The sequence below is a fragment of the Lichenostomus cassidix genome, chromosome 5 (genome assembly GCF_008360975.1).
Source record: "Lichenostomus cassidix isolate B80296 chromosome 5, HeHo_3.0, whole genome shotgun sequence".
In the NCBI taxonomy this organism is placed as follows: domain Eukaryota; kingdom Metazoa; phylum Chordata; class Aves; order Passeriformes; family Meliphagidae; genus Lichenostomus; species Lichenostomus cassidix.
In genome coordinates, this window is record NC_139486.1 from 11837328 (window position 1) to 11863824 (window position 26497).

The 26497-nt window shown below is 40.8% G+C and overlaps 1 protein-coding gene across 10 annotated transcripts in view; it reads right to left on the reverse strand.

The window, feature by feature from the left end:
• EML1 (EMAP like 1) overlaps positions 1 to 26497 on the reverse strand; it is a 121215-nt gene that overhangs the window by 60667 nt on the left and 34051 nt on the right. For 6 of the 10 annotated variants that reach the window (XM_085061397.1, XM_085061401.1, XM_085061400.1 and 3 more), the window contains exon 1: positions 18832 to 19106. The exons of 1 other annotated variant lie outside the window; for it this stretch is intronic. In XM_085061397.1, the coding sequence (XP_084917523.1) occupies positions 18832 to 18898 (67 nt within the window). In that variant the 5' untranslated portion in view covers positions 18899 to 19106. Of the gene's footprint in view, positions 1 to 18831; positions 19117 to 26497 lie in introns of those variants that run through there. 3 more of the 10 variants (XM_085061399.1, XM_085061398.1, XM_085061402.1) reach the window with 2 other exon arrangements.

Genomic DNA, 26497 nt, shown 5'->3' on the forward strand with positions numbered 1-26497 from the left:
ACCTCGTGAATATTTTAGTTTCTGAAATTAATGCAGTATTAGACTTCATTACAGGTTGTCACAAAGACAAATTACAATCTAAATATTTAAAAGAAAAATTATTTCAAATTGGAAAACTATTTTAAGTCTTCTTTTCAAACCTGTCTTGTTCAGTACTGTCTCTCACAGTAATGTACAATTCTTTTCACTATGGACAGTTCATGTAGTGCTCATGAGAAGTACTTGAATTAACTAGTGATTGCCTTGCTTGTATGGCAGAGGCAAAGAAGCATACAGAATACTCATAGTGGACTGGACTTTTACCTACACTGCCCATCTTCATCTTCAGTTAGGGTTAAGTCTTCCCTTCATTTAATTCTGACAAATGGAATACAAATAACAATATAATTATTAGTAATATAATTTCTTACTGTAAAATCTTCCGATCACATATTCCTACTCACCAGCAAAAAAATCTTTGCTGACATTAATGCAGAAAGAATAAACTGCCCTTGCCAAGGACTCAAAGGCAGCCAGAGATACCACATTTGATACAGTGTTTGATGTCCTGGTAATAACCAGGAAGATGACGACTTTAAAGGTTTTTAGGAGAAGGAAGAAAAAAATCCCTTTATTTCCTATCCTAAAATAAAACATGAATTCAAGTTTATTTCAGGAAACAGAGAAACACACATAATCTGAAAAATTATTTGGTTAAAAATGTGACTGTTCTAATTGAAGACAATTTGCATTCTTTTTATTTTTAATTGGGTTCCCTGGCATGAGATCATATTCTGATTTTACCACAATAGGGTGCACAGCATTGTCACAAATTTCACCCAGCTGTGATGCCATTCCCAGCACACTGTGCAAGTGTGGTCCTGCCGCCCTGAGAGAGCAAGTGAGTTGTACTCCAAGGCTTGCCCCATCCTCCGCAGCACTTGGCAATGCCACAACATGCATGCTGCCTATTTTTAAAAGAAACTGAGGCTTTTATGGAGGAGGAGATGGAGGAAGAGACAGAGATAAACTATTTTATAGCTTTCATGTTGGGTGAAAAACGTTTACAGATACTCTTTGATCAACGAATGCAATACTGTATCTCCCCAGGGCTACTGAGAGCCCTCCGAAAAAGCAACAGAGTCAGCAGATGTCTCGTCTGCCCTTGGCTGGGAACAAGCCCCAGGCCAAGGTCCAAGCAGAGCCTGGCTCACGACCATTCCTCTCCTTCAAGGACTTTGTGAGACTGATTTCCTTCTGGCGGCAGTCAGTACTTCTCCCATATGAGTTTTCACTTGAGAGATTAGATGGGTGAAGGCTGTGCAGAGCAAATCCTTTTCCAAAAGCCATCTCCTAATAGCACTGTGCTGAAGGACTAGTGTGAACAAACCCTGCAGAAAGCCTGGCTGATAAGGCTCTTGTAGCCCTGTGATTACTGGGAATCTGAGCTTCAACCTTCATGATAAGGTGGAGCCTATCAGCAAAGACAAACCTTTAAGGCTAATACAGCCATTCAGCTTCAGGGGAAAAGTTCTCTTATGCTCTCTTAGCTCTGGATGTGGGTGGACCTCACGTAAGTCAGACTTCTGTATGCAGGTGTACAGACACAAGTTAGGTCAAGTACAACCACTTGAACTAAGTTAATTTAATATTCTAAAGGGACTGTTTACAGAACAATCTTTACTTACAATTCAAGAAGGAACATTTTTAAAAGCAGTCCTGAACACAGATTAGTGGTCTACAAGTACGTAAAGATTATTGCAGTGATAAGATTTGCTCAAAACAAGATCCAGGTAACAGTAAACTTCCTCAACACAGCACAGAGCAGTGATTTCTATGGGCAGTAAGCTGGGCACCACACTGAACTTGAGAATGACTAGGTTTACAAGAGATAGAAAAGAAGTTTAAACTTTTTGGAAAACATTTCTCTCAACTGCACTGAAGAAATAGTTCAAAAACAGTAGCTGCTCACAGCACATCAATTTTTTAAGTCAGCCATGACAAGCTGGAGATACCTTTTTCAAAACGTCTTTCATTTGGGAAGAAGACAGTCAAGACGAAAACCTAGTAGAGTAAAGCTTCATCAAAAAAATACTTAGTTACATAAAAACCACAAACTTAATACAAAGGCTTACGGTAGGATACAAAGATCAGATGGTCATCTTGCCAATATTTAACATGACCACTTAGGAAACTCCCCAGAAGTCAGGCTCTTTCCACTGCAAAGAAATCTGACCCCCCGAGCTACAACTTCCCTGGGCCAGTGACCCAACTCCTTACCCTCAATGGTCTTATTTGTAACAGTTTCCAAATGTTGATTCTTCACCAAAAGCAAGCATTCAGTATTTGCAAAGCCAAAAGTTGAAAAGAAAGGAAAAATTATCCGTCTGATCAGGAATCCTGTTACACTTAAGCCAACAAGCAACTGCTGTAGTGGTGAGTGCCACAAAGACAAAGGGGTTACACTCTCAAGCAAATCTATCCACACCTCTCCTTTTCTTCCTTTTAGATGGAAACAAGACAGCTTCATAGGCACACCATCAAGTAAAAAAAACAAACAACAAAAAACCAAAACAAAACCAAAGCAAAGAAACAAACAACTTGCTCCTCAAAAAATCCACATAAGAATAAACTCAAATATTTAACAGAAAACCACATTTTGAGCGGTCATTCACAGAGTGTGATATTTCCTGCTTCCTTCTTCATTAAAAAAGAAAAATATCTTTTCTTCCTACTGTATTGCAAAGCAGTTCAATGCCCTACTACCTCCCCTTGCATGAAAAAGAGGCTTTTGAACTGGACATCAAATTCACTTGTTTTATGTTTACTGCATTTCAAAATTACATTAAATACATTTATTGGATTTATTTGACTCCAGAAAAGTCTGTCTTCTGAAATGAATGAGGCCTAATTCCTATTAAAATTATAGGGAATGATAAAGTAATTAAAAAATCTTATAACACATGAATAAAACAGTTTTGTTTTAAGCTTCATTATGCACCGTTAGTTCTAGCACTTTCTTACTTCCCAAAGATTAAAAAGGAAAGCTTAATAATTTTTTTCATTTTTCCAGAGGTGCTGGAACTTTCCATCTGTTTGCCACTTCATCCACAAAACAACTGACAGCAAGGAGAGTGCACTGACATCTATGGATCTGTACCAGATGTTTAAAAAAAAACAAAACATTTTATTTCATGCACAACTGCTTACAGCAGAGAAAAGACAAGTCCCAAGAATTTTCAATGCATTTCCCCACCAACTCTGCAAAGATGACCCTGTCATGGTGCAGGTTCTGAAGTCTTCTGATTTTCAACCTGCTCAGTGTCTGGTGAGGCACCAGAACAGGGTGCCCAGAGAAGCTACAGATTCCCCATTTTAAGAAACATTCAAGGTCAGGTTGAATGGGGCTTTGAGAAACCTGATTTAGTAGAAGGTGTCCCCTATGTCCATCATCAATAAAATCTGCCCAGCCCTACCCCTGCAGCCCTCAGTCAGGGCTGTTCTGTGAGGCTAAAGACTACCCAGTCAGGCACAGCAAAGGCTGGAGGACATTCTGCTGAGACCTGTACCCAAAGTCTGATCAGCATCAGTGCTGCGAGAGATTACAGCACACTCAGCAGAAACATCTGCTATTTTGGCAGCTCCCATCTGATTTCTGAAAGACTTTTGGAGCCTGGCAAACAGGACAGGGCAGTGGTGTGGTGTGAAAAGGGTCCCCCCAACAGTGCTGGGTCCTCCAGAACTCAGCCTGACCTTCTCTCAGGAAATCAAAATGGTACAAAAAATTTGTAAAGAAAATAATATCTAAAAACTGTCAGCACAGACCAGGCCCTCACAATTGCCTCTCGACTGCCCACAGACAAGTCCCTGCAATACAGGCAGCTGTTGCTGCTCCCAACTTCATGGAAGAGATTGCCCCATATCTCAAGTCAGTACATGCAGGGATACCTTCACCTCTGAGCTGCATTCCAGAGTCGTGGTCCCAGGGCGAGTGACTGCCACCAGTAGGTACTGGAGAGAGCAGGCAGTGCTGCCAGGCTGGAAGCTCGGAGCGCTTCAGCAGGTAAGAGTGGTCTCTGTTGTGGCAAAGAGCTGGGATCCAGTGTGCAGGTGGAAAGTATGGAATCAGGCTCTCAGATGGCACAACACGCAGAACATGGACAAAACCCAATGCAAGCAACCAGAAACATGGCAATAGGAAAGGGGCAGTTGCCTCTACCTGAACCCAATTCTGCTGCCACCAGTACATTTGGCCTGCTGATGATAACCTGCCAAATTAAGCTGAAGATCCCCAAATTCCCCAGGAATACTAAATGCCATGTATTGTCTTCCACCTTATGCATATCTCCCCATAATTCATTTTCCTGTGGACTATTGATAAAATTCATAGGTAGGTCAAGGCCCTGCTTCATCTTCACTTCCTCTTCCCATTCTTCCTCCTCCTCCATCTCAAAACAAATTACAAAAATCATCCTCTCCTTCAGCTGTTTTCCTGCATGCTCAACAAGTTGTGAAGGCAGGAAGGGTAATGTTCAGAACATACAGTGCAAGAAAAAGCTTATTATTCCTGAAAGTTAATTTGAAAGTGAATAAATAAGACACCAGGTAAGCTGATGCACACAGTTCTAAGATTCTACCCACAATATGCTGTATTAAGAACTTCTTACTGAGGCAAAGGATGCAAAAGAAATGCCAGAAGCTTTCACTAGCTTCTTTTGAATTATTTCAAATGGATACAGTCCATTTTCACTTTAAAAACCTCTGCTTTACACAACTGTTCAGAGGGCTTCATCTTCAGCGCAACATTGCTTAAAGAAAAATGGATACGAAAGTGCATATCATTCATATCTAATGCCTTGCCAACCCACACCTTCTTTTTACTATCTAATTATCATGTGCAAGCCTGTCAAAAGCGTCAAAAGCTTTTTTTTTTTAAGCTCCTACTTTTATCATCTGAAAGATGTCATCACTTTAACAATGCTGGTTTGTTTCCCAAGGTTTGTGCCTACAAAAGGTCAGAAGAATTCCCTGGACCTCACTGCACTCTGCACCAGTCACCTTGGGAGAAGCCTTGAGGGACTGAGCTTATTTGATTGCTTCCCATTTCTATTCCCACAGCTGTGGAAGTGGGAATTCTGCTCATACAGATTGCACTGTATGATAACTGACATTTAGTATGCAACGCTCAACCACAGCTTGCTAAAGGACAGGTAACATGGACTTGTAAGAGCAACAACATGTCAATTCTTCCCAGTCATAACTGGAAAAAAGAGGAAAGATTTCACGATTGTGCAAGTTGTTGACTTGTCAGCAGAGTAACAGAACTGCTGTTTGCAGCACAAAGTGACTTTAAATTTTTATGCAGGTCTACTTATCCATGCAGCAGAACAAAAATTACTACAATAAACTGCATGTAAAACCAGATAATTTACACTTTTTAAGATAAATTAAGCTTCTACAAAAAATCTTACTACTACATTTACAGTAAAGATAAAGCTTCCACAGTGCACAGTCTGCAGCACAGAACACAGCTTGGTAAACTGAGCAATGGCTGCATGACACCAACTGTTTTAAAATCACTTTATGTATTTTAGCCATTACTAAATCTGGTAAACCAAGTTAATACAAACCAATATAGCGTCAGAAATGCTCTATGCCACAGCTGGAAACACCCAAACAGAAAGACTTTCACCATGTCATAATCAAGATGTTTGAAATATCTTATTTTCCTCCCTGATCTATTTGTCCTACTTCTGATTCACTACAACAAGCCACTTATTTTAAGGGAGCCAGGCTGGAAAAAGTTAGGAATAGCCAAGAAAAGGTGGCCTGTATCTATTTTGTTCTTGGGGGAAGTACACGAGCAGTGCTGAGACAGAGGCTTGCTTGGAAAGGTGGAATTAAGGTGCTTGCTGTTTGGGATACAGACTGCCATGGATGGACTTGGCAATCGTCTGCTTGCTGAGCATGGGACGGGTAGATACTATGTAGAACCAGAATTACAAAGAGCCACAAACTTTTGCTGGGGTTTCTTCCCCCGCCCAAATAGCTTTCTTTGCCTTTTCTGGTATTTGTCAGTGGTCCACTGGGCAACATTGAAGAAAACTGGGCTGCAACACCCCCCTCTTGAATCTCTTGTTCCACTTCTTAAATGGATTAACCAGTTCCTAATGCCAGATATTAAAACACTGACAAAATGTATGTGGCTTTCCACACCACTGATTTTAGCAACTGTTCTAAATCAAAACCAAACCACAAAAGAGAGAGTCTTAGCAATTCTGTAATTTTAGGGTTTTTACTAAAAATCTGCTGTTTCACTTGTGTTAAAATATCTACATGATGGAAAGAAAGAAAATGTCAAAACTTTATTTTCCTTCTCCTTGCCTCCAGAGAGGTTTCAGCCAGGCAACAGCTACTTCAAAGCTTCATATCACACATGCCTAGAGACTTAAACCAAGAAGAGCAACTGCCAAATTCAGGAGGCAGTAAAAGGCTTAGATTTAGAGGGCTCCCTGAGGCTAAACATTTTTTTAAATTAAAAACTCAAATATAAAAACTAGAAAGGAGGAAAAGCCCTGAAGTTACCCCCTCCTGGAACAATATGCACACAAATCTCTCATAACCTTCTGAGTCACAAATACCAAGGTTAATAACCCAGCATCAACCAAATGGTTTCTGGGATTCACAGCATCCTACAGAGCCTGCAGGAATCACTGGAGCTGCTTTAGGCTTATTTAATCTTTTTGGAAGCAAAGAAGAGTAACAAACAGGACACAACTGCTCTCAAGTGAAGTTTTTAATCCAGGCCTTCCTATATGGAACAACTGAAGATGATTACTAGCTCCTGCAAGTGTATTTGTGTTTAAGTTCCTCAATGCACAGAGATCTTGTGGACCTTCCTCTTCTCCTTGCAATGAGTCTACTGTAATCAAAAGAATGCTTCAGTTGCAGTCAGCCAGACTTGATTCTGAGAACAGAGCAGCAGCATCACATTGATGATCTTTTTTATTTATTAATTCTGGTTTTAGGGTATGTCTTTTCCTGAAAAGTTATGAAATAATTTGATCAACATGCCCTTGAAATCACTATGTAAAGTAATGTAAGAAAGAAGACATCTTTGTTCTTTTGATAGAAATTTTACTTATATCTCAAAAGTCTAAAGGAAAATTTCAAGAAATACATTGTTACAAATTTCTAAAGTGCAAGAAAAAAAGGTAGGTGATATTCAATTACTAATTAAAATTTCTGTTTAAAAAAATATTGAGTACACCTGTGTGCCTGGGGCTATGATTTTTTTTTTTAATTGAATGTGATGTCATATTCTGAAAAGCACATAAAAAGAATTACAAAAAAGATCGAGATTCACAGTTTCCAGGGAGGAAAAAAAGCAAAACATACACAGACACACAGGAAAAGCAACCACAAAAACTAAACATTCACCAAAGAAAGACAGGAATCTCAATGGTAAAAAACTTATGTTAGTTCACTCTGTTTAGAATGGGTAAGTGGACTGGAAATTAAATTTATGATGCGTAGGTAATTTTCCACCTCTACGAACCTTTAATTCAATTTTCAATCACATTTGTAGCAGTCAAAAAGTAGTTTCCCTCTTTATTACAGCCTTCCAGCAGCTGCATGTCTCTCCCTTGTACTGCCTTATACAGTGTTTTAAAAGTTTGCCTACCACCACTATGCCTGGCACAAGAGAGAAAAAAGGGGATCACTTCTACCTGCTACAACACATAACAGATGGGCAACCCTTCTAACTTGGATTAATTTATTGATGCTGTGTAACACATGGTGCCACAAGCAGCTGCAATGACAAAAGCAAGGGTCCAGTTCCACAAGACACAATGGCCATTCTAGAAGCCCCCAGTCTGCTTGCAGCACCCGCTTCTCCTACAATTTATCTTCTGCTGCCTCTGGAAGCTGATTTAATTCTCCAGCTTGGCAGAAAACTAACCCAGCAAAAGCAAAACTAAAATACCACACACAGATACTGCATTCTTTTTTCTGCTAGGTTAGCATGTTAAACTGACTCCTGACAATTTAAGTCTGTCAAGTGGGTAAAGCCACAGACAGTAAGTGAAGGAAGGGGTAGTAAGACCTTCCTCCCAAGCAGCTGCACTGTGAGGGGTGGTTTATCAGCCCACGCTGAAAATGGAAATGACAGTGGGGCAGGGACATCAGGTTTGCCCTCAAGACCAGAATCCACTTAACCTCAGTCTTCTGAATTTTACACTACTATCTTCCAGCTCCCACAGCTCTCAGGTTTATTAACCTTTACTCCTAAGAAACCCTATACACCCTCTTATCACATAACATCTGAAGGACTGAGCCTGTCATCTTTAACATTCCTTTGTCTCCCCACCTATGTTACTTTGTATTCTTTCATTTCATTGAAACAGTTGAAACATTATCACATAGAGTCGCTCATCTTCAAAGTTAGAAAAATGATTGTATTACATCAGTATGTGTCAGAAACAAGGTAAATTTTATTTTGAAAGGGCAGATGAAAGGAGAAAGAGTTCTTTTGATTCATCTTGGTCCTATGGGAGGGTCAGAACTGGTAGGTTTGCCTGGTATAGACTCCCCCTATTTAAACAAAATTTAGAAATAAGCATATCAATCACCCCGGGGTATGCTTTCACAGAAGAAGCTGTGATCACAGCAAGAGTATCTTATCAAGGACTGACAGCTACAGAACAGAACCTCTCAAATAACTTACACAAGGCCATGCTGGAATAAACCACACTACTCTGTTCACTGCTGCAAAGTTTCACCTTAATACCTAAAACCCTGCGCTCCATAAAAAATATCTACTCACTCTCCCAGTGAGTAGATACAAATATATTGCTCTCGGGAGACCATACCAACAAATGTGTTTTTCAGCTTCCACGAATTTTAGTTATAAAGCATTCACTTAAAACAACAACAACCATTTTTCAACTCCACAGCTGAACATTTAATCCCACGACTCAGTCACTTAACTCTTTCCTAAAGCCAAAACAAAGCATCCAGGTCATAAAAGAAAGCTGAAATACCATTCAAATAACTAACGATGTAATTCAGCTATAAATTTGTTCTGAAAGACTACTGTTGTGATAGTCAGAATCAGTTTTTTTCAGGCTTGCACAGATAATATGCTTATCCTAAGGCTTTCAAATAACAGATTGTCCAATGCAGCATAAGCAATCTAAGCAAAACCCACCACACAATAATCAATAATAGTGGTGGGAGGGAATCCCATAACCAAAGCCCTTACTAGTTGTATTCTCTTTATTCAGCTTTAAAAACAGAGGTGGAAACATCATAGTATTAAATAATAAAAAGGGCAGGTAGACTGCTACACCCATATTCCCTCCCCTCCCTCTGCTTTAAAAATGACTGGGCTTAGGCCTTTCAGTAAAGCAGAACTGTTGTAAATGTAAAGCCTTGATTTTATTTCTGCCTGAGCCATTAAAACTCGCTCAAAAGAAAGAAGTCCACAGTTTTAAGTTTTTTGTTCTGAACATGATCAACACTCATAATGACTTCTCTGATAAAGAAACTGTTACAAAAATCTTCAGGCCTACAGAAGTGCTCCAGCCCAACACAAGTCCTGTGGTCCCTTGTTCATGATATTAAGAAACTCCTCTCAAGGAAACCAGAGCAGAATATCAAGTAAGCAACTTCTCTGTTGGTGTATTGACCATGTTATTTCCCAAGTCAGAATGAACAACAGTTAAAGACTAGAGACTGAGAGAAAACATCTCTCAAAGATAACAACAGTACAGCTGCCCCAGCTTTAGCTACCACAGCTCCCTATAAGTATTTCAGTTTGGACCCAAAGGATGCTTATGCAGTGGTCATCACCCATCAGCCCTCTTTGGTTCACAGAGAGGCCAAGTCTTGGAAGTGCACTCCAGTAGCACACCAGGAGTGCTCCAGTGCTGAAGTGTGTTTGGTACACAGCATTAGGTTAGAGCTAGCCCACAGTAAATGCAGAGACACATGGATACCCCAGCCCTCACCATAAACTATTTCTTTTTCCAGATTTCTTCCACTTGTCCCACAGTTCCTGCTAATGTGGACATAGCACTAAAGTACAGCATCACAAACCTAGTGCATCTTATATATACCTCTCTGAAGTATTCAGCCCTTCAGCTGCAAGATCCTGAACTACCCCAGTAAAGAAAAGGCTTATCTGTATACCACCAGTAGCTGACCCCAGCCAGACCACACACCAGAGCACCAAAATTTAAAAATTGATTTTCTGTCACTTCTCAGTAGAGAAAGGCCTCAAGCCTTGCAAAACATACACATGCTTAACTTAAAAATTGTATGTATAAAAAACTTGGTCCCAAAAGAACCCCTAATTAGCCCATTAAGACTTCTGAAAACAGAGGAAATCACTTATTTCCAAACTGAAATGCAGCTACCACAAGGACTTCTCACATTGTCTAGCATAAAAGGGAGAAAAAGAAAAAACCTACCCTCACACTTCCTTCCCTGCATGGCATTATACAGAGTTCACTAAATCACAATAGTATATACATTTTACTAAGAGCACCAAAATTTCTAAGTATCTTCAATTTTTTAGATTCAACTAGACTTTGCTATGAGCATTTCCAAAGTTTCAAACTGCAGTCCTACTGAAGTCCACAATTAAATTTCTATCACTTGCACAGTGTCTGGATTTTGCTTCTTACCCCAAATCACACCAGTAATTATTTACTGTGCTACACTGAGGTATTATACATATACTTTATAACAGCGCCTCATATAATACATGGACAGAAACTCCCTAAATTCAATTTTAAAATTTAATTCAAATTTCAATGTTTAGGTTCCCAGTTAGGAACCTAAAAATAATGGCCTGAATTTTCACATCATTTAAGCATAGTCTTGGCTGTCACTGCCCTATAATTTTGGCCTATATTCGGAAGTTGAAAAGCACAAAGGCAGCAACGCAGACACTGGTTTGAATAAAGACTGTCCTGAGCCCCAGGATATGCTAATGTCTGTAAGGTTTTTATCAGTTTAGATAAAGACCTCGTTGCCCCCTGTGGCCCAGCCAGCCTTGCTGGACCACCCATGTAGCCACAGACCTCGGTCACCTCCAAGAAGCCACCGTGCGGCACCATGCCATTCATCAGACACTGGGACCATGCTGGGTAACGCATGAACCCTGCCACACCTACTTCAGGGGCAGGAGAAGGACCCACCTGCCACTCCTACAAGCTCTTTAAAGCAGCATCTCCATGTAGGAGATGGAAGGGTGCTTTCTAGGCAGTCAACAGGTCTGTGTAAACCAGCTTGTGAAATGCTGGATAGGGAAGGGGAAAAGGAAGCAACAAAATGGTAATTGGTTTTAGTAAACACAAATATGAGTCTGTCAGGATCTTTCTCAGGTTTAAGAGGGATTTTTTTTCACCAAAGGAAAAGGATAAAATAAGAGCTGTTCATAGTGTTGCTGATTTCAGGGTACAAAAACCTTCAACAGCCTCAAGGAAATTCTAGACACCAGTGCCCAGTCAGCCCCACTTGGGTATACAGGAGCTGCACTGGGAAACATCAAAGGCTGTTTCAGTCTACTGTGTTTTTCAATACAGCTGTCAGAAACAGAAAGATCTAGTTTTCCTTAAATACAAGGTTCTTTACAAAGTTTTCATTTGAAAATATTTGCCTTTACTAGCTTGAAACAAAGACTGTTTCCCTATTTACATATTGAAATGTGTTAATCTATTCTGTATCTCAGGAACCTCACATTTCAAAGCTCAGCTTAGGCTCCTGTTCACTCTCAATTCCTAGATGACTGTAGCAATGCTTCATGTATTGGTCTGCAACAGATTATAGAAGTTATACTTGAACCAGAAAACATTTCATCTTTCTTGTTTGCAGAAACCCGATGTAAGTTTCTAATCAAATACAGGGTCTACGCTATTAAGAAATGCAAACTGCTTTTATCACAATGAAGTGTTTATTTCAGATTTTAAATCCAAAAAGACGATTAGTTTCTACATTCCACAATACCTAAAAACAGTGCTAGAGATCTCCAATGCTAGTTTGCAAATGAATATATTTATTCAATAATCAGTCATTTCAAAGCAAGATGAGAATATGACGGACCATGTCAGATTTTACCCTTTGGAAGTAATGGAGTGTGGACAATCTCACTTAATTACTTTCCAAAGAATTAATTTAGTGAAATCATGTTAACATATCATTATCCCCATCCCATCTCCCTAAAAAACCTCAGGGAGCTACTTCCACATTTTAATTATGTAATGGATGAGCATTTTAACTTGTGTTTCATGGAAGAAGAGCATCATCCACAGCTCCTTTTGCACTCCCTCTAAGCTTTCAAAATTCCTTATGGTTGCCCAATTAGTGTAATTTGCAAACAGCAAGCACCCAACAAAAAATGTAGTCATTACACTGTTCATGCAACCTTCCTACTTATTCTCTCACATCATCCCCAAGATTTTAGAGATCAAAAGACAGATTCTTCACTACAGCTTCACAAAACTTCTCTTGACAAAAGAACTGCAGCATCAACTTAAAAATCTTCATCTTAAATTTCTAAGGAAAGGAGAAACAAGAGGGAAGTCAGAATAAAACCTATTAAAATGTATGTCACTGACTCGTGTACTCCCTCACTGTCTCCTCACATATATTCACTTTTTAATAAAGTACTTTTAATATACTTTTAATCCTTATTTGAATGGTTTGCACCGAATTTCAGATTTGCTATTCTTAATTAGAACTTAAAACATATACTTTATCAGCTCTGTAAAGTACTATTAAATTTTTTAGAAACTCCTTGAAGATCAGATAAAGCACGTTTTTCTGCTGAGAGCCCAATGTTTTAATTTGCGATTCTGTATGTTGTTTTATTCATGATGAAATACTTGATACTTGTAGTTTCTCTCCATATTGCTAACACTGACACAGATTCTCTGTTGAGGTTTGATTATCACTAGAGGATTCTCTCATGACTGGTCTACATTTTCATTTGTTTTTAGAAGCTTAGTTAAAAAAGGAAAAAAGGAAAAAAAATTAAATTCCAGTAACTATAATTAACACCATTCATGACTAAAAAAAGTGTTAATAATTCATGTTTTGGAAATAAATAGCTAATTAAAGGGCAACAAATTCAGTTTACTTATATAGTATTTTATTAGTAATAATAGTTTGAGTTCTAATAGGCTAACAATATGTATTGTGCAAGTGTCCATTGCAGCAAGTTATTTTTAATTCATAGCATACTGATTTATTCTGCATTCAATTACTGCACATAGCAATCAAAAAAAAAGTGTTTCTGTATGCCACCCCTCCCCTTTGCTCCATTAGTGAAAAAATATAATCAACTTATACTCTGTATAGCTCCAAAATGCATAAAACTGACACTTCATGTAGAGTCCAATTCAGCATTTCATTTAAGAGTTTGACTGTAAGAGCCAGACAAATCTCACTGAAGGAAAAATTAACAAAACGCTGTCTAAGCAATGCTGTCTAAGGTAATAAAATCTTCTGTCCAACAAAACTGGTAGGACCTTCAAGTGGGGTATGTCCTCCACTCCTGAGTTCAAAACATGCTGCTGTTCTGGAGGAAAGAGGTCTAGAGATGAAACATGACAAAGCCTGATTTGTCTCTCTGACTGTGTTGTTATGGACTTCTGAGAAAAACAACATGAGTAATGCTATTAACATGTTTGCAACATCTTTTTGAACATGCTTGCAACACCTTTTCTGACACACAGTGCATGAATCTGCTCAGTGAGAACCAAATTAAATCCAATTTTCTTTTGCATTACTGCTAGGAAGTGATCACGGTGAAACAAATTACAGTCTCTTCCAGCGCTTGACAGATTTGAACTAGTGCCCTGAAAGCTACAAGGCTCAACTTACCATTGTTCCTTCCCTAACCCATTCCATATTGTGTGATTCTGGTCCAGCTGTAGGAAGAGGGTAATTGGCTGTGTTTAGGAAGGTTAAGGAGAGGAAGTGCGAGAGTCAAATGGGAAAGAAGAGACAACTGCCAGAATAATACTGTCCATATAGATTTCCTGTTTGTGGCGTTCACTTCCTCACCCATAGGGCACTGCTCCACTTGTAGATACAGGAGTTGGAGAGAAGAGGTACATATATTCAATTTATTTTGAGAAATTGTGGAGAATTTCACAAGCAGAAGATTCAAACTAAATAGACTGACAAAAACTGAGTCACACAATCTACTTTTCGTGACTTGAGTGACTGACAGTTATCAAAGCTATTACCTGTCAAGAATCTTAATAATATGATTTAGTGATTGTGGGGGGAGAGAAAAAAAGGAACCATTACTTTTTAAGATTTTTTTATTATTATTATTATTATTATTATTAGTCTGTTCAGCCTGAAGAACAGGCTGAGAATGGAGGAGACCTCATCACAGTCTACACCTTCCTTGTGAGGGGAAGACGAGGGGCAGCCACTGCAGTGACCAGAGGGCATAGCCAGAATTTGTATCTAGGGAAGTTTAGGTTGGATATTAGAAAAAAGGTTCTTCACCCAGAGGGGAATTGGGCACTGGAACAGGCTCCCCAGGAAGTGATCACAGCCCCAAGCTTGACAGAGTTTAAGAAGCATCTGGACAATGCTCTTGGCACATGGTGTGACTCTTGGGGATGGTCCTGTGCAGGGCTAAGAGTTGGATGATCTGCACATTCTGTGATTCTGATTTAATTTTTTTAAAATAAATTATAACATAGTTTATACCAATTTCAATTTTTCTCAAACTCTAAATTTTTTTACTAACAGTTACACTTCAGGTAATCTGTTAAAAAGAACTGTAATTAATATTATTGAATCCCTTGCCAAATATATCAATTTCATTAAGAAGTAATGTTTCACACTTTTTTTTACTGCTTTACCCAGATACTCTAAAGTTGAAGTTTCTGTCAAACAAGGCATCTGTGGTTGCAGGAATGGCCATTTGACAGCTATGATTTTCCCACCAGCCACATGAAGGACATTTAGAACATGTTAAAAGCTCCAAAGAAATCATAGATAAATTTTCACTTCCATCTTTAGGTCTACAGAGGCATTTTGCAGGAATCCCAGATTTCACCCTTTACATTTCACATATGAAATAATCCTGCCCACAGCAATTACTGTGGCAAAGACTGAGTAAATAGAGAACAGATAGATAGGGATTTGTGGTCAGAAGATCCACAAAACTCTGCCCATACCCTACATGTCTTCCCAACCTGTCTATAATCACTACTGATCACACCTGCAGCTTAGTAAATCAGCTGGAGATGAGATGAGCACTGTCTCTGATTCCAGTATGTGTCTTGTTTGGTAGTGCTTCATGTCCAGCATGGTTCTCTCCAAGAGTTTTTAAGCAGATGCTAAAAACCTCAACACTATCTTGCCTTATCAGTATCCTTCCACTTTTACCTTCAGCTTAAATAACACATGACTAACAACCTGATTAACTGCAGATAAACATGCTGCCTTTCTATCTAAAAGTAACTTCAATACCAAGGAAGGTATCTATAACCAGGCACAGTTATCTAAGCTTTACTTTACAACGTGCAAAATAAACCAATAGAGTTTTTCATTACCTAGAAAGTGAGATGTAAGTCGAGAATTGTTCTTGGGCATTAAGAGGAGTTATTTTAGTGTCTTTCTTAACAACAAACAAACAAACAGAACAGGCAGAGCAACTAGCAAAACAGTTTGTGTATCTGAAAACTGTCCTCTGAAACTGCATAGGGAGACACCAAACAAATCAATAAATACGATAAACTCCTCCAAACCAGGCACGTACTTTCTGCTGAGTTTACAACTAAGGAAACTAAGGCATCAAGAATGAAAACTTGCCTAAAATCACATCGGAAGTTTGTATTTCTTGCTTTGATGTTGTCTCAGACTGACACTTGTGTTCATTAACACAATGTTTCTCAAATGCTAGCTGTACCTTTACTGTTCTGTAGAACGAGTTTGAAGAAAGTAGGTGTCTTTGAACTAGCTGTGCTAAATATCTGCCCTAGATTTTAGACAAGCAGCTCAAAACTAACATATCTTCCTCACCTCTTTCTTCTCTCCCTTCCTTCTCCATTTACCTTATTTTTTACACACTGCAAGCCGTAAAAACACATTACTAAATAATCATGCAACCTAAATCTGCCTGAGTGAAGACCCACATTCTCCTGAACCCAGAGCCCTTTCTAGAAAGAAAGGGGCAAGTTTGGGGCAAGTTTGCTCTCATATTAACTTTTTTTCTGCCTGACCAGGTCCTCCACCAACTGGTATCTTGCTCCCTCATTCCCATCACAGCCTCCTGCCCACTACTCCTCCCTCCCTGCCCCCAATCCCCTCTTGGGCTCCCACCCACTCCAATCCAGGAGAATGTATTGAGAAGTGGGAGAAGCTGCAGCCATCCTTGGCCCAGGCTAGACTTTAATTGCTACCCCACAGGTGATCCACAGATATCTTTACAGGAGCACAGCCTTTGTATCCTGATCTTTTGAAACAATACATGCATGCAGTCTCTTTATCATTTCTTCTGTTTGAGAGCACTGGAAATTTCAATCATGTCTTTTCTTGTACAACTAAAATTAATCCTGTTCAGAACAGAAACACTTACAGCAAACAACAATGATCACTTTGAGTGCTTACCAGCCATTTCTGTATTTCACTTTACCATATACTAAAATCATATTGTCTTTCAAATCTCTACACTTGCTAGCTTCGTTTGGTTTCTTCTATATGTCTGCCCCACTCCAACTTCACATAATTTTTCATACTGCCCATTATACTTTCAAGAGCTTTCCACTTTCCTGTAAAGCAATTTTCTTTGCCACTTTTCAACCTTAAAACCCTTAGTGGCATCCTCTATTTGTATTTTCTTCCTCATGGGTCATGTGTGAAATATCTGGTCACCTCAAGGCTGTACTCAAAGGCCTGATTATCTTTAATTCCTCATCTCATTTAATAGTCTCACTAAAGGCTAGCTTATAAAATGAAGGGCTTCTGAATTCAACCACTTTCTTTTGTAAGCACAGAACAATACAAACTTACAACAACCCTTGAGCTCACTATCTACAATGAGACAACAGTTAAGCAAGTGATTTCATCAGAAACACATTTTAGAACACAATACTTAAGGATTAACCAAGATTTTAAAACCTATGTACAGTAAAAAATACACATGGCTTATTTCCATCGAATAAATTAGGTGCTCAGAGTTACCAAATCAACATGAGGGACAGTGCTCAGGAATAAGCTATTCTACTTTTTCAAACTATTCAGAAAGTGATGCTACTCCTTCTGCTCCCACATGCAGGCTACTATCATGATCACTGTAAAAGCAAAGCCCAGGGATTTTGGTAGGAAGACAGCTTGCTTATAAATGGATTAGAGTATAAACTTTAAATACATTGCTGTATGTTTCCTTATTAAAGACACTTACAATGAAATATTTATTAAGTTTAGGCAAAACAGGCATCTGCTATTAGCGTACAACCCCCATACACAGTCAAAGTTTTCTCTCCTGAAGAGCTCCAAAAATACAGCGTCACTGCACAATGCACAGCCCACACACAACTCCTGATGTCCTGAAAAAGCTGCTCCCACAATCTCCAGATCTACACATACTAAAGTTTTCTGCAAACTTGTCCCTTTCTTGCACCACACCACAAAGAAAATAATGTGAAATTTATCATCTTCATATCTACCAAGGGAAGAGGCAGCTATGTCTGATGCAGTTGCTGTCATGATGCAATTTCATATGAACTTGAATCCAGCTGTTCAGACAGCAGTAGAAAGCAAGACCACTGCTAAAATGTGGAGGAATAAGAGATCCACAAATATGAAATACGATAATATGAATGCTCAATATTTTACTTCTAGAAAGCAATAACTCGAATCAAAAAAGGTATTTTGAGATTATAGGTTACCATTAAGAACTCTCTGTAACATTTAGAATAGCTGATTTATTTCCCCCCAAGGAAAACATCAGCTAGTTGAATAATCCCAAGAACTATGCAGACCAATCTCCAATACTGCCAGTGAGGATACTTGCAGTTCCTCACCTCCTTCCTTTTTTACGACCCGTCACTGCAGCCTGGCAGCTCCCCTGCCGCGCTGCCACCCAGGTGACGCCACCACCCCAATAACCCGCACCTTAAAAAACAGCAGAAGGAAAAATCACTAACTGCAGGCCAACTCCCGTAACTCCTCACGGGCATCCCACACCTCCCCACCGCCCTTGGCTGCGCAGAGAGCGGCGGTGGGCTCCGGGAGCGGGCAGGGGGCTGAAGGACACCTGCACCCTCTGCGGCGTCCCACTGCGCCCCCGGGGTCACCGACAGCTCGGCCCTGCACATGTATAGAAATACATGTCTTATACAGATATGTATGTGTATTTATTAATAAATATGAATTTAAATGTATATGTATATATATATGTGTGTGTGCACATTGGCATACGCGCAACGGAGACACGCAGCGGTGGGTGATCGCTTGAGCTACCAGATCTGCCTCTGGGAAAGATGCACACAGACATCTATACCATCCACATACGCACACGTATCTCCGCATATTCCCATGAAGGAGGTGCAGAAGTTGCTCGCAGAGGCGCCCCGAGGGCTGGCAGGTTTTCCGCCGTATAACGGGGGAGGCTGAAGGGGTGAAGTTTCCTCCCTCCTCCTCCTCCTCTCCCCGAGTTGCGCCGCGGAGCCGGGCGGCCCTGGGCGGCGGAGACGCCGCCGGCAGGCTGGACCAGGCCCGCTCCCGGCGCTGCCTTCCCCGCGCCGGCCTCCGCCTCCGCCCCGCCGGAGCGCCGGGACCCCGCTGCTCGCCGGGGGCGGCCCCCGCCCTTACCGTTGCAGAACTGGAGCAGCGAGGAGGTATCGTAGAGGCTGCTGTAGCTGGAGAAGCCGTCCTCCATCCTGCCGCTGCGCTCCCGGCGTCCCCTCGGCTGTCCCGGCGGCCGCCCGCTGCCTGCTCGCCCACACGCTGCGGAGCGGAGGCGGCTGGGGCCGCGACGGCCTCGCTGCCTGCCTCACTCAGTTGCCATGGCAACCCATTCACTCCGCCGCGGCTGGGGCGGCGGCCGCTCCGCTCCGCTCCGCCGCCGAGGCGCGGGGGGAGACCCGCGGGGCGGGCCGGGGCGGGCCGGGGCGGGGCGGCCGCCGTCACAGCGCGGCCCGGGAGGCGGGGGGGACCCCGGGCCGGGAGGGCGAGCGAGGAGCCGCGGCTTTTGGCCATCTCTCCTCGGCGGGCCGCCGGCTCCGGGCCGCATCTGAGGGAAAGGCGAGCCGCGGTTCCCCTGCCGCGCCCGGAGCTCTGCCGCCTCCTGACCCCGGGGCCCGGCGGGACCGGGTGTCCGATCGGGCCGAGGTGGAGCACAGACAGCGCCCGGCCCGGCGGCGGGAGGTGCCCGCTGGTAGCCCGGGTAACCCGAAGTACGGCCACGGACACTGTTGGGGCCGGAGCGCCCTGATTGCCGGCAGGGGTTCGCGGTGGCTGCCGGGGAGCTCAGCGTTCACAGCCTCAGCATCCCTCCCTGCTGCAGCGGCACTCGGCTGCCTTATCCGGGGCTCCTCTCGTTTCTTCCACTGAAGCAACAGCCTGCCTGTAATTGCACCTTATGCCCTCCAGTGATTGCAGTGGCGATTCTCCTGGCTACAGGATGGAGCTGTCACGATAACATTGTTATTGATACTCTCTTACAAAATAACAACAAAAAAGTATACACCCTGTAATTCCTTATGCCATTTCATACAGTTTAAAGTATGTAGTTGGAAAAGTGGTTCACTTTCCCAATACAGGACACTAAAATAGCTTTAACTGTTTAATATATTTTTATCTAGGTATGTTCATAATGTCCATTCATGATGAGATGAAGGTGGTGGTCCAAAACTGGTGTCTAATAATATTGTAAAAATATTTGATACATTTTGGGCTTCAATTTCTGTGCTAAGGGATGCTGAAGTGTCCAGTGACTGAAAGACATTTTTATTTCAAGCTCCTCAAGGCAAACAAGGGAAAGAGCACATTGCATATCTATAGCACCTTTCATCTTGAAAAATGCCGAAGCACTTAGCACATCATGTCTTCAGGCCTCAGTCCTTTCAGGAGCTTTTTGCAGGGCAGTTCCATCATGTGGATCCATTTACAGGCGTGGGTTTGGTATATGTGAGTCTTTTCACCAACCACTAAACCATGGCAGTGCTAACACAAAAGTATGCTATAAAATTAGGCAGAGATATCAGTTCCATGTTAAAGTGGAGTGAAAAGTGCTCCCTCCTGAATTGCCAGTGCCAATACCAGTAGAGTTGAAGTCATCTCCAGCACAAGTACTTACCCAGCCTGATGTGCTTTACTTGTATCGGACAAAAACAACTGCATTTTATAGCTGTGGGCTATAAATAACAGAAAATTGTGGTAGTTTAATTATATATGAAAAACCCCAAAACCCAAAGATCAAAAAAGAATGGAAAATTACTTTAAAATACAAAAGCAAATATATTTTCTTAGTGTTTTAAATGAGTCATGATTCTTTCTCATCTTTAAAATTAACACAGAGCCCTTAGGTTTTCTCATGAAACATTTCGAAGATGCTACATTATTCTAAAACACTGTACACACAGAAAGATATATATGGGATTTTTGGCAGAGAAGTTGCAACAATAAAAAAATGAAGCTAATTTTCAGTAAAAATTTTAACTAAGAATTTCCTTCATTTGAAAACATTATTGCCATCATTAGGTTATCTTTTGTGAGGTTGAGAAGTGTTTTATATGCTCATTTTCCACCATCTCAAGAAGTGTGCTCGCCATAAGATGTTGATGTTACTTTAACCTATACCTCCTTTAGATGTGCAAGATTTGGAAAATAAATACATGAAATCTATGCTACCTAAAAGTATTCTGTTTGTAGTAAAAACTGTGTTGTCAGTGAGAGTTCTACAAAGATTAGGGAAATAAATGCTCAGTAACTTTTATCAGATTTGCCAAAGTAGGAGAAAGGCCAGAAAGAGGCAATGCAGCTCCATTTGAGGGAGTAGAAATTAAATGTCACTTAGAAACTCAAATCTAATCCATTCTTCAAGAGAGATACAGCATGTAAAACCTTGCAATAGATTATCCACTGAAATTAGTGCAGAAGGTGTCTGTGAAGCCTTTCAGCTCAGAGTGCTGCAAATCAGCTCAGAGATGTGACAGAAAATGGTCTCAGCTCCAGTCTCCAGATGCTGTTATGATGCCATTATACTCTAAGGGCAAGGGTTAGAAAAGGGAAACACTTTCACAATTTAATGATTTTGAGACCTGTTACAATCTCATTATACTAAACTGCACCACAAGGCACAAAATGAAAAAGAAATTCTGTCTGGCTGTGGGAACAATGGGACAATGGATTAGAAGGATGCACTAATGTGTCTCTGAGAATTCTACTGGTATGGTAAAACAACAAAAAAACACTTTTAATTGTCCATTTTTCAGTATACTGTAGCCTTCATCATTTGTACAGTTCAAAGCTACTTCTTTGGTAAGTGTAAAACCATATAGGTGGGAATGTAGCATCCTGAGCAGTACAGTGGGGCTGGTATATCTGGAGAGGATTTGTTGCTGTTCGTTTGTGCACACTGGCTGCTGGCAGAGTCAGAAACTGTGCAATGTTACATTTTTGAAAGCTGTATTTTATAGCTAATTATTTAAGTTTTGCTTGTCTTGAGTAGTGCAATGTGAATTACTATTAGCTAAGTGAGAACAAAGGAGCTTTCACCCATCCCTAGCTGAATTTTCACTAGTTAATATACTCCAATGTTAGGACAAAGAAGACTTGCTTTCACTCCCTGCTAACAGGCTGTAGTCAAATATCACAGAATCACAGAATATTCTGAGTTGGGAGGGGTTTACTAGGTTTATCAGTGTTCAGCTCCTGATAATTTTTATGTTTCAAGTATCCCTGAAAACAGAGTCAGGCTGCTTTCACCATGTGGTGGTAGCTTAGACAGCCTGCCCTTCATGGGTGCCCCCTGGCTCTGTGCTGAAATGCCACTGCTTCCAGCGGGCTTGTGGGGGGGGTGAGGTGATGGCACTTGGTAAGGGAAGGATGCTGGGATTTGGCTGTCAGTGGCAGAGCCCGCTGTGCAGAGCTGCTGATGGCATCAGGTGCAGTGAGCCCTTCTCTGCAGAGTTTACAGGAGGTGAAGGCTCAGTTCACCACAGAGACTGGGGGGTTCTTCTTTCAGGTCAGTGCAATGTCTGTCTGCTGAACAGATCAGGGAAGCTTGGCTGGATGCTGCTCACACTAAGCATACATTGTAACTAGAGAAATCTTCATCAGTCAAAGCATCTAGCACCATCAGAAAATGTGCTGGTTTTGCTAAAATTTATCAGTGGATATAATTATAGCATCTATTTTACCATGACTAACTTTTGAAGATCCCCTCAAGCTCTTTAGCAATCATTTGATAGGTCACATTAACTGCAGCGTGATTAAAGGGAGCTGAGTTCATTTCTGTAGCTCACTGTGTTTCCATTTAACATTGTAAGAGTCCATTTCACCATTCACAGTCTTACTTAATGCAGCAGTCGGTCTCTGCTTGAGCCTGGAAGCTTTTAAATTGTGTGTTTGTTCAAGTTTTGCTTTCCCTCTCTGAGTCAGAAATTTCATCCATTAAAAGGCTGAAGCATTGCAACACTAGGTGCCTGGCCCCAGACTGCAATCCAAAACACAAGGTACCACGCACGGGCTTCTCCTTGAATCATCTCATTCAAAACAGAAGAAATGGGCATCTTTTCCAGCTGTTCATCACCAGCACTGTGAATTAGATGGTCTGAAAACTGGCATCCTAGCACAGGCACAGTGCCCTGCCTCAGTGTTGGAGGACACAGTGCTTTGACAGAAGCTGGGGGCCAGAGCTGAGCAGCACAATGCCCAGCAGCAGCAACAGCAGCAGGAGCAGCAGGAGCAAGCTGCACACAGCAGGAGCCCTGGGGAAGGAAGAGCCAATGCCTGGTTCAGGCACTAGCAGGATGACATCATCACTTAGCAGAGAGAGGCTCTGGGGTTAAGTTTAGGATTTAGCTTCCTAAAATATGATCAAATCCTGATTTTTACCGATTTTTTTGTCAATTTATTTCTTTGCCCTTTCTATTCAGAAAGCAACAGGAATGTTTGCGTTTTTTAAGAGAATTTCAGGCAGTGAATAAATTGTCTCCATTCTTCAGAAGTGTCTTTTTCTCATTGCTAAGACTATCGTCAGGTATTGACTGTCAGGATCCCATCATAGGCTCAAATAAGGATTTCCTCTCCTAGTGTGGTGTAGGAAAGGAAGAAGTGCCTTGCTGCCCAGTCTCCTTTGTGAAAACACTTCAACCACTGGAATAATCATTCATTCTATATAGCAGGACTCCAGTGTTTCAGCCACAGCAGGGAGCTTCATGAATGTCACTACAAAGCAGACTTCATGCATGTGGGAAAGATGTGGTATAAGAGGAGGATCACCATTATACCAGCGCAGTCTGAGCACATTAAAAATACAATATAACAAATGTGGGATGAAACCATCAAAGGTATGCAGGTTTAACAATCCAAATGAAAATATGTCTCAGTCTGTCTGCATGTATCATGTTGTTTTGAATTACAAATATTTGAATTATGGAAGTTACCCTATAATTAATACGAATAGTTTTAATCATACTGCCCAGGAAAAATATATTGTTTTGCAGATTGGTTAATTTATACATACAAAGAGAAGACTTTGAAGATTAAAAGAATAAGGCTTTCCACATCTATGACTCTTCCTATTCAAAGACTGGAGGCTGCTCAGCAAACACTGATGCCTTCAGACTTGCACCACCTTTTTGAACTAAATATTGGCTTTATATTACTTATTTGGAAAATAGGAAGAAAAACATGACACAGCCAAAGTCATGCTGGGAAGTCTGTGAGAGAATCAAACCAGAATAACTACCAGTTATTGCACTAACTGCAATATGAGTCTACTGAGAATACCCTGCCTGTAAACACTGAAGATACTATTTGTATGGTTTGTTATGAAATTCTTTCAAGCACAGTGCTTGCAGTACAAACACTCTTATTTTTGCAAGGTTCCTTAACACGTTAAGTTCAATGCATGTCACTGTATATAATGGCCAAGTGCAGACTTACTATATCCGCAGCTGTGACACTGTGATTTGAAGCTCATGAGAAGCAAAATATATTACAGATACACAGGAATGCAACTCCTGTTCCATATTCCATTGCAATCTGCAGATGGGAACAGCATTTCTGAGATATTAATAATCTGCGAGATTGATGTGAAGAGGCGCAGTAATGGATGGCATCACACAAAATGATCCATCCACCCTTCAAAATTACTCCGTAGAAGTTTTCAAATCTAACTCAGTTCTGCAACCCTATTTTTGGTGGCTTCAGCCCTCAACAGAGGCTGAAAGCCTCTTTGAGATCTGTGTGCCCAGGGGCATGAATCCTGCCTCCTGTGAGAGGGACATCTCTGGTTTCAGGTACAATAGCTTTGGCACAAGTTCACCAGTTCACCATTCAGGGCACAGGAGGATCATCTCTACAGGTCTGTGTCTCTTCCCAAGGGGAATTCCCTCCCAGCAGAAGGACCTTTCCTGCACCCACTGAAACCTCAGGGAGCCCCCAAAATATAGGTATTAGGAAATGCTTTCAGCAAGTATGAAAATGTGATGCTTTTCTGTGGCTTGCACCACACTGACACCCTTCTGCACATGGCTGAGATCACTGGTTTGGTTTTAATTTCTATGCTATGAAGATGTTACTGCAACAGTGTATATTCCAGTGATCTATTTTATGCATATATTTAAATAATATTTTGTTTAAATTTAGTATCTCGGTTATACAAAGCCACAGTTACATAAATCTACACCTTTTGAATTATATGAGAGAAAAATGAGCCTAGAGTAAGCTATAATGTAGATATATTTCTTTTAAATTACATGTAAATAACAGCATAGCAAGTTGATAATTTAAAGTGTACACAAAAATTGCCATTTTTTAATAAAGTGGTACTACAGTACTCATTCTTTTCACTTTTTAGAATGAGCATTTTAATTGGACTGTAGCAATTCACAGGAATGCGTAAAACCCAGAAGTACAAAACAGGATATATGTCCAAAGGATACATCAGGATACACTGTGAGAAAGAAGTCTGTCTCTTCCTCAAACAGATACCCCCAGTGCCTATGATGAGAGGGATGGATCTCTGCACTATACTTTACATTCTCTGGTCAGTAGTATGTTAGTTTAAACTTGTGCTTTGCCAGAACTGATATTCCTAATTTCCCACCTTCCCATGCCACTGTTTCACTGTTTCTGGGATCCAGCACAACTGAGGGCATCTCATGGGAATTGATGTGTGCCAGAAGAATTTACTGTCAGCCACGTAAATAACAAAGCACACATAAAAACGTGTGGGTAAGACAAAGCACCATGTTGGTTCAATATATTAATGTTAGAAGGGAATACACAATCTCATTTATGGCACTTCCCACATTTGCAGTTATATTAATGGAAATTTTCCTAGATACAGAAAATGAAGGATAGCAAATAGCTTCTGAGAGATAGCTGGAAAAAATACTGTATTTCTTTTAGTGGTTTCATATGTTATGCTTGCTTTTAGTGAGTGATTTATTGGAAAAACTAATTTGTGCTATTAGTCATAGGAAATAGCTGCAGAGAGTTTACCTGTAATCTTAACTCCTGTCATCACATAAGACCATTTGCCACCTCAACTAATTTAACTTCAAGTTTTGCTTTTCCATCCCCTGTATCTTCTACCAAATACAATATTAATTAGGCCAAAAGAGGTAGGGGAAGTAAGAAGATAGTATTTCATTGGTATGCTGTGGGTTATTTCTGCAGGGGACACTACCAGCTCCAGTGGTTCAAACTCATTGAATTTCCATGAGCTTTCCTTGAGTGGGTGGAGGAACAGGAGAGTGGATTGCAGAATGACCTACAAGGGCTAGGCAGGAATTTCAGTCCACTACACTTGCAGATTCCTTTGGTATCTTACAGAGCCCAAGACCACCTACATTGAGACCTTCATCCCTCCACTGCTTTTGCTGCCTCAGCTTATTTCTGCCTTCCCAGTTCAAGATCCCAAGACACAACCTGGGGATGGAAGGAAACAGTTAAATCATCAGCTAATCTAAACTTGGCTGGCTGGAGTAAAAAGCAATAGGAAATAATCCTTTCCTACAGTTTTCAACATTACTATATGCTGATTTCCAGCATGGGCTGTAGGTTTTATTTTTGTGGGTAACTATAGTTTTGAATTAAACTTTTTATTTACTTTGGAGCAGAATTCGCCTTGGAAGAAACTTTTTTTTCGTTCTGGTCTGTGCAATCACCCAAGGCCCACAATGTGATCAAAGCAAAATTGTGTTAAATGTGTTTTTTCAAAGTAGTTTTTTTTGCAGGTTCATAGCAAGTGCATCCAGAAATTCAGATAAATTTCACTTTTGAACTCCTTTGAACATATAAA